At 37.7% G+C, this 9351-nt stretch overlaps 1 protein-coding gene across 5 annotated transcripts in view; it reads right to left on the bottom strand.

The window, feature by feature from the left end:
- Window positions 1–2661: 2661 nt before the first annotated feature.
- Window positions 2662–9351, bottom strand: part of CNOT6 (CCR4-NOT transcription complex subunit 6) — a 61553-nt gene continuing 54863 nt past the window's right edge. For all 5 annotated transcript variants that reach the window (XM_061617291.1, XM_061617292.1, XM_061617290.1 and 2 more), the window contains one exon: window positions 2662–6576. In XM_061617291.1, coding sequence (XP_061473275.1) covers window positions 6364–6576 — 213 coding nt within the window. In that variant the 3' untranslated portion in view covers window positions 2662–6363. The remainder of the gene's footprint in view (window positions 6577–9351) is intronic.

Genomic DNA, 9351 nt, shown 5'->3' with positions numbered 1-9351 from the left:
CTGTACACCACCCTGGTGTTTGGTGAGAGGGTGGTATAGGGCTGTGCATGGACCCCCCCCCATCCAATCTGTGCCTCCAATTTGTAAATACAGATCAGGCCCAATCTGGATTTGAATCACAATCCAGTTATTACAAATCTTCAGAAATCTCAGTGACTTACATTGCAAAACCAGAACAGCTATAACTTTCTTGTTTTTTAACCTAGACATGAAAATCTGGGACATGGTAGCTGATATATAGAGGATTAAACCTGCCATGTTGCAGGTAGATAGCTCCAGGAGTTTTCATGCTGGTCACCTTTAAAATTAAAACACTTTAAAATTAAAATGGACATGGTAGTTTTGTTTTTTCACACAGAGGCATGGTATCTGTTGACATGATAGCCCCTATAGAGGGAATTAACCCTGCCAAATTTCAAGTGAGTAACTCCAGGGGTCTTCATGCTAGTCACCTTTAAAGTTAGATTTTTCCAAGATTTTTCTAAAAAAGAAAATAGCATAAAATGGTATTTAATATTAATAATATTCAATGTGGTTAGCAATTGTAAATACATAAATAATTCTTAACTCAGAATGCTGGCTAATATGGCCACAAGGTTTAGCTGGTTGGCTGGCATAACAACAACAACCATCATCATCATCATAAATGTGTAACCACACAAGCTGGCTGCTTGTTATTGCTTGTGGGTAGCAACTGGAAAACAACAACCAACACTGAATTCAGAAAGCTGTGGCTAAACATACCCACAAGGTTTAATAGTAATTCTTAGCAATGGGAATAAAATAAAATAAAAAATAACACATCTTTTTTGAAAATACATAAATAAGGATGGGACTGTGATTGATTGGGAAAGAACAGAAAGCATGCACAAACTGAACAAATGCCACCCAACCACAGCCAAATATTTTAAAGAGATGAATCTTACAAAACATTTCTGCATGCCAAGACTTCACCCCTTCTTCCAAAGACTGTGGTTGGAGAATGTTGGGTGGGGTAATGTGGGATTCTAGCCTTCTTTCCTCTCTCACCCTACCCTGGTGTTCTCCTTTATGGTGGTGTAATTATTCCATTTCAGAGGCACTCTGTCTGCGTTCATTAGAGACTGTTTTGAACTACAGTTCTGTAGAAATCTCTACAAATCAATTTGGGACTAGCCGATCTGCTTTGTAGAGATTTATAGCTGTTTCAACCCGATCTGGACAGTATACAAATAGGTCCAGATTGGCCCTATTTTGTTTGTTATTTGTACAAATACAGTGCATAGCCCTAATAGAAGTACTTTTATAAGAAAAAAATTAACTAAATAAAAATAAATGAAAAATAAAATAGACAATGTAGACGAACCAGACTGTGCAGTTTTATCAGTGTATTGGATTCCTGGTGATTGACAACACACAACTGCTCAATCATTCAGAATGTGTTCTCAGAAAACAGGAAGTCACTCTAAAGTAGCAACACAAACATCATAGTGCATCATTCAGCTCAAGTTAAATACTTTTAAATTTTCTTCACTTGAAATGAGTGGATTCAGAAGCATTTAAGTATGGCTGGATGATACTCTGAATGCTTTAGCGGTATTAACAATCATATACAAATGCTTCTTACAAAGTTACCCAAACTCATGACAACAGGGGCAGGAAACCTGTAGTCCTTCAGATGTTACTAGACCACAAGTCCCCAAGTATTGGCCATGGTGGTTAGGGCTGATGGGATATCTCAAGGCTCATAGGTGTCCCAATCCTGGTTTAAAAATGCTCTTAATCAGTATTTGGGGGACAGAATTTGAATAGTACACTCAGGTAGCACACATTTTAAAAACTTTTATAAACATGCAAAAGGAAACTTTGAGAGCCACATAAGTTGTGATTTAACAGCCATCATTTCAAGAATCCTGGATTTTTCACCTGATACATCAGCTCTTTGGTCCCTCTAGTATCTAGCCTACAAAGTTCTCAAAGTTTAAAAATGTTTGTAACCCTGTTTAGCTGACAATTGAAAAGCAGGGTATAAATTGCCAAACTGAATAGATCAATATTGTTTGCACATTAGGCAGAGCAGCTCTAAGGAAAAGTAGCATATATATGTAGTATTCTTTTATTTCTCAACGGAGAATGCATGGAAAAGGGAAAGGTTTACTGAAGCAACTGGACAGTTTTTGAACCTGTGTTGAAACCTGGAAATATTTAAATTATAATGGACCCAAATGGTTTAGACCAGCCTTTCCCAACTAGTGGGCCTCCAGATGTTGTTGGACCAGAACTCCCATCAGCCTCAGCCAGCATTGCCAATGGTCAGGAAAGATGGGAATTGTGGTCCAACAACATCTGGTGGCCCACTAGTTGGGAAATGCTGGTTTAGATACACAAGCAAGGAACTGATTTCTTCCCCCCATTATGAAAAGCACCCATTTTCATTATACTGACACAGATAAAGTGACTAACATCAATATCTGGCCCTCTGGCTTCTCCCCAGGCCATGTTCCTTTCTGGCACTATTTTTTGCCTGGTTCTTTAATTCTTTAAGGACTGGACATGTGGTGGTTTGCATTTGCAGCATTCTTTTTGCAGTTTGGACAGGGAATTAAACACTTTGTGTAAGAGCAATCCAGTGACCCTATCTGTTTTACAGGCAGAGGTGAAATATGAAATTAGACTTCAAAAGAAATTTGAAACAGATATTGAATTTATTGGTCAGCTATGAGTAGGAAAATACATTGGTAAAGAAAAAAAAGACAACCCTGTATATAAATATAATACTAGCTAGTTAAAATTTGACCAAGAAGAAAGTTCCACTGAAGAGAACAGTAAAAGCCCTTGTTTACCATCAGACCATATTCAATTTCCCATTTATTTTATTGAAGAGCTGCCTATAGACAAATGCAACATTCTTTGAGCTTAGTGCAGATGATGTGCTGGTTTTTTTAATTACACATATGGTAAACAAGAGTTAGTCCAGTGCATTACACATTATACAGAAGTACTGTGAATAAAGACTAGGTATTCTAATTTTTAGACACTACTTAAACATACCAAGATACCTACATTTTAAAAAAGCTTAGACAACCAAAATGTATAGCAGGAGTTAACATATACTAAAATACTGTGTCAGGCTGGATGGGAAAAAATAATGTCACTACATAAGCAGTAAATTTATCTTGAAAAATTTGCAGTGGATTAATTCCGCTGAAAATGTTAGTGCAATTATTTTGTCTTTCGAGTTCTTTGTCCCATAAAATGAGAACTTTGATATTTGAACCTACTTTTATACATTTACTTTTATACATTTCACAGGTGAGGCTTGAGCATTTGAACCCACAAGTGAAAAAAGGGACAAAATAATTACACACATTTCCTAGAGATCTTTCTGTGACTATCTTAAAAATTCAGAATCCCTAATATTTTGTTTCCTGCATAAGTTCCAACATAATTGAATTTAAGCACATAAAATTTTTTTTAATCGGAAATAGGCAGACTGTAGGTATAAAGTTTTTCAATGTGTCATCATCCCTAGACAGACATCTAGTTTGATTAAATTGTGGGATGGGAAGAGATCCTCGTGCCCAACAATGCTCTATGCCTTTAAAAAAAAAATCATATGATTACATTGATAAGAAAAACTGAACATTTATAATGGCAACATCCAAAGCCACCTGAAGGAAATAAAAATGTTAGGATTATTGGAAATTAGCATTTTGTGAACACAGATAGTTTATTGCATTCATTTTTGAAATGTATACATTTGTTTGATGCAGGAAACTGTCTAAAAAAGAATTACTTTTCTGATATTGACTGCCAGACACATTTGGTGTATCTTATATCATTCTGCAGAAATGCAGAGTACTTCCTTGGCAGGAGGCCCATCATTGTAGAATCTTACCATAGGCCTACTGAAGTCAAAGGGGAATCAGGTTTTCTGAGCTCTCATACTTCAGTAATCTTATTATCCCAAACATGGAAAAGGAATTTGAAGTGCCCATAGATTGTAACATCTCCAAACAAGAACAGAGTCCTTGAATGCATGAATGGACTGTAACCTTTTAATGTGCTGCCATAAATTCATATAGATATTTAAGATTGAACAAATAAAGGTGAAAACACATGTGTAAAGCTTAAACCTTTAGGATTTACCAAGTGCACTCAAGCTCCAGCTTAAAAGGAAAAATTAATCATTTCTAAGGAATATAAAATAAGTGCTTCCCCTCCATAAAGCTTTCTGGACATATAACTGAATAATCCAGAATATCAGGAAACAAAACAGGTTGCTGGGTATGAGAAGCTAAATTGGCTCCATTGCCACTGAAAATTGTCATGGTGCACATTACCAACACATTGTTAAGGAAACATGAGTAAAACACCTTTTATTCACACTTGTACAAAATAACCCCAAAACCCAAAAAACAAGAACAGAAAAGGCAACATTACTAATTGAATCTACTACATCAATTATTACCAGCATTCCGATGTACTGATTATAAACTGGACATGTTTGGTGTTTGCACAGCTAAAAAAACAAGTAACAAAAGAAAATTCAGGTCCTAGACAAGGATTCAAGATCTGGACTTTTCCTACTAAAATTTTAAAACACCTGTTTGCTAAACATGAACTCATTGCAATTTTATTATACTCTTTAAAACAAAATGGTCATGCACTTCTAAGTGCCTATAGTTTCCTCTTTATAAAATTTTCAATCATTATTATCCATTTTATTTTTTTAAAAAAATCATTATATTCAGAATTTCTCAAATTCAAAAGTGAGCTTTTGTTTCTCTGCCTGCAGTTAAAACAAAAGCAGTTTGTCCAAGTTCTCTCTTTCTACAAGAAACAGACTTATTATTGAAGGTATGTTTTCTACAGATTAGCTAGAATTTTCCTTTTATGGACAGGTCTTTTTAAATATCTATACTTGGCTTCAAATACTAATGGCACTATGAGGGCATACTACAACCTTAGTTCTGTTGACACTTTATAGAATAGAACTTGGTCACTTTAATGCTGGATCTGAAATGTTGTCTAGGGAACCTGTACTGAAAATATATCTCTAGTTACACTGCTTCATAAAAAAGAAGACGGCATGCTTCCAGGAATGATGAACAAGGAATGACTGAGGAATATGCTTAAACTGAAAAGGACTTTACATGATAGCTTTCAGTAGGGTGGAGGAAGGAACAAACAAACAGCATTGTGCAATGACACTGAAAGAAGCAGTGCATGGGTATCAGAAACTTAGAATTTGTGTACCCACAATCTGAACATGTTCAAAAAGTGATATTCAACGCTTCACAAAGGAAAAAAATAGATGCCACAGCTTATACAAAAGTATCTTCATAAAATTTTCACAAAATGTTAACATTATTTTAAAAAAATAAAAGAGGATGCGCAGGTTCTCTCTGCATGCACAGGCAGTGCTAATTGAGAACAAAATGAAACAGGCACAGTGGAGAAAAGAAATAGGTGACTTAATACAGAAACTAAAAAGCTTTTACATAATATTTTGTAGTTCTGCTTCTGACAGAAAATGTTAGAATGTATATATTGACAAGGACTATCAATCCACAAAGCGTAATCAGTCACTGCTTAGCTTATCTGTTCTGAGGACAGGTCTATGCTGTTGCTTTAAGTTATATAAAGAAAGAAATGCATGTATACTAACTAGCTTGAAGAAATTTGCTATCATTTTACCAAATTTAGATTAAAAGCAGTGTTCTCAATTTTAAAAATGAAGTAGTACATAAGGGCTAAAAACCCTAACAGTGCAAATCATTAGCAGAGAAAGCCTGCTGCAACTTCTTTTACAAGCTGGCCTTTATAACACATGAAACAGATAAAAATTTAGCCTTAGTTTACAATACAATCATTTTCCAAATCTGATTTTTTTTAAGTACAAAATCTCATAAATCAGGTTTTCTGTTGTTCATATACAATCAATAAAGGCTAAATTCAAATTCTATATTTTACAAACAAACAAGTCTGAAAAAGAAGGGAGTGAAGTATGGAAGAATGGTCTTTTGATGTTTTACTACTGGCCTCAAAAAAGTAGTGCTACAGATATCTGTGCAAAGAGAATTTATTATAGTAATTCCCTATTTTCAAGGCATGAAATATTACATTGAATAGAACAAACAGATTACTTGTAACAAATCTAAGAAAGATGCTAATGCACCAATCCCTGTCTAACAGTATATAAAGCATGTTGGGCTCAGAATTGTGTGTCTGATAGCACCTGGCTTTTACTATTTCTTTATCAAATAATTAGATTTAAAATTAAGATTAAGAAAGATCCCTGTTGGCCATACCTCACTCCTCTATATTCAGATTTTACAATTTTACAAATTAGATTGAGGTTACCCTCTAAAATGTACTTGACTACCTCCTGCTAGGCAGATGGATTCCATTTACCGGGGGCAGGAAAGGCAGCACCAGCTCCAGTTGTGCAAAAAGTGAGAAGTGGTCAGAAGGAATGAGTGGGTGTGGACAGCCACTTATATTGTTCTCTATTAGCCAATGATGATCCAAAGGTCCCAGGATGCCAAGAATATTCAGCTGAGGTTTAGAGTAGAAGATGTAGTCAATAATACCCTTTTAAGAAATAGAAAAAGTATTGTGTGAAATATTTTATCAAAAATAAGGACACACCACTGGCAGAAATTTCAGTTGTATCCGACATGCATTTGGGTAACCATATTACTCTAGTCCTGAAACATCTACACTGGCTTCTAGTGTGTTGCCAGGGGGAGTTCAGGTGTCTAAAATGTATGTATCCAAGATATATCGAGGACCACCAGCTCCCATAAGAATCTTAGGAACACAGGAAGCTTGCCTCACAATGAGTCAGACCACTGGGTCCATCTAGCTCAGTATTGTCTACACTGACTGGCAGTGGCTCTTCAGAGTTTCAGGCAGGTGTTTCTTCCAGTCCTTCCTGGAGACGATGGAGACTAAACTTGAGACCTTTTGCATGTAAGGCAGATGCTCTACCACTGAACTATGGACCTTCCCATATCTTCTCATAGTTTGAAGTCAGATGGAGAGGTCCTGCTTCAGTTTCCATCATCCGTAAGAAGGTTAGCCTCTACAGGAAGCTAAGCCTTCTCTATTGGTGCTCCAGAGCAGTGGAATGCCCATCTTTAGACTGTATATTTAGTACCACCCTTTCTAGTGTTCTGCAGACAGATTAAGATACTCTTGTTCCAACATAAGTTATTTCTGTTGTCAGTTATGCTCACTCTTGCTTTGCTGTCGATGTCATTGTGGATTCATGTTCTTGTTTCTTTGGGTTTTTTTGGATATCTGTACTAGTTAAATTATTGTAACACACTTTATGAAGCCTTACTTTAAAAAGCTGGATATAAATATGTATATAAATAAATGATTTTAAAAACACATTTTTAGTTTTATTGCCAACAGCTCTGAGGTCAGTGGATAAGACAGTATAGAAATTTGAGATAATTTTTAAGGCGTTCATCACAGTAAGCCTTTCACATTCTATGATACTGAGTCCCACATCCAATCGTTTTAATACCTCAAAGAGGACAACATTATTCCTAGGAATTGCTGTGCAGAGTTGAAGCACTTCATGTCACACCAGTCCCAGGGACTAGTCTCTGATGGCCATAGGCCTTTGAAGCAAAAGCAATGACCGTTGCTTTGGGGTTTTCAAAGTAGAGCTGCTTCCTTTGACGGGGAGAGCATCCTTTTTATAAACCTGTTTTCCTCTCTTCACGAGTGCTTCCTAAACTTAATCCTACTCCATTCTGACCATTTATTTATCACTCATTCCTCCTTCCATTTGTGTTTTAATTGTTCGTAAGGTGGTTCATAATAGTTTAATAGTTCATAAGGCAGGGTTTGCCAACATATGCTGAATAAGTCTTAAAACAGTAATAATAATATTCAGTTTCCTGTCCTCTTCCCTGAAAGAGATAGTGATCCAACTGCTCCTGAAAAAGCCCACCCTGGACCCAATGGTTTGCAAAAATAACCACCTGGTCACAAATACTTCCTTGTTAGAGAAGGTGACTGAGAGGGTTGTGACACAGCACTTGCAAGTACTCTTGGATGAAACAGATTATCTTGACCCATTCCAGTCTGGTTCAGGTCTGGTTATGGGACTGAATTGGCCTTGGTCACCCTGATGGATGACCTTTATTGGGAGGATAGGGGGAGTGTGACCGTGTTACTCTTACTTGATCTCTAAGCAGCTTTTGATACCATTGACCATGATATCCTTCTGGGCTGTCTTGGTGAGATTGGTATCGGAGGTACTGTTTTACAGTGGTTATGATCCTATCTCCAAGGTCGTTTTCAGAGAATGCAATTGGGTGATTGTCAATTGTGCTGTGGGGTGCCGCAGGGTACCATCTTGTCCCTCATGATTTTTGAACATCTATATGAAGCCCTTGGGAGCAGTCATCAGGAGATTTGGGGTGAGGTGTCAGCAGTATGGGGATGATACCCAGCTCTATTTCCCTGTAACATCTGAATCGGGAGAGGCTGTGCAAGCCCTGGACCGGTGCCTGGACTCGGTGGTGGGCTGGATGAGGGCCAATAAACTGAGTCTGAATCCTAGCAAGACAGAGACACTGTGGGTTGGTGGTTCCCAAGTTCAGAAAATTGGTCGGTTGCCTGCTTTGGATGGGGTCGTACTCCCTCTGAAAAAGCAGGTCCATAGTCTGGGGGTGTTCCTGGATCCATCTTTGTGAGTAGAGGACCACGTGGCCTCCGTGGCTAAGAGTGCCTTCTGCCAGCTTCGGCTGGTAAGACAGCTGTGGACATTTCTGGACTGGGATAGTCTGACAACTGTTGTCCATGCACTGGTAACCCCCAGGCTACTCCACATGGGGCTACCCTTGAGGTTGGTTCGGAAGCTGCAGGTGGTGTAAAATGCAACAGTGAGACTGCTCACTGGGGCAGAGTATCGCCGACATGTCACCCCACTGCTGAAAGAATTGTACTGGCTACCCATTAGCTACCAGGCTAAGTTTAGGTTCTAGTTTTGGTGTACAAAGCCCTATACAACTTGAGGCCAGGATACCTGAAATACTTGTCTTATATACCCAGTCGATCACTGAGCTCTGCAGGTGAGGGCCTCCTGCAGATACCATCTTATCAGGAGGTCCATTCCACACCACATAGGAAACAGACCTTTAGTGAGGAGGTACATACCCTGTGGAATTCCCTCCCCTTAAATATTAGATAGGCACCATTTCTGTTATCTTTTTGGTGCCTACTGAAGACCTTCCTCTTTCAACAAGCCTTTTGAGACCTTATCCCAGTCTGCGTCTGTGTTGGAATTGCTTTTTAATATTTTTAAACCTTTTTTTTAAAAAAAAATAGATGTTTTTAAAACTTTTT

The sequence above is a fragment of the Rhineura floridana genome, chromosome 3 (assembly GCF_030035675.1).
Source record: "Rhineura floridana isolate rRhiFlo1 chromosome 3, rRhiFlo1.hap2, whole genome shotgun sequence".
Taxonomy (NCBI): domain Eukaryota; kingdom Metazoa; phylum Chordata; class Lepidosauria; order Squamata; family Rhineuridae; genus Rhineura; species Rhineura floridana.
The sequence above is the reverse complement of the archived record's forward strand: the minus strand, read 5'-3'. Positions and strand labels throughout refer to the sequence as shown.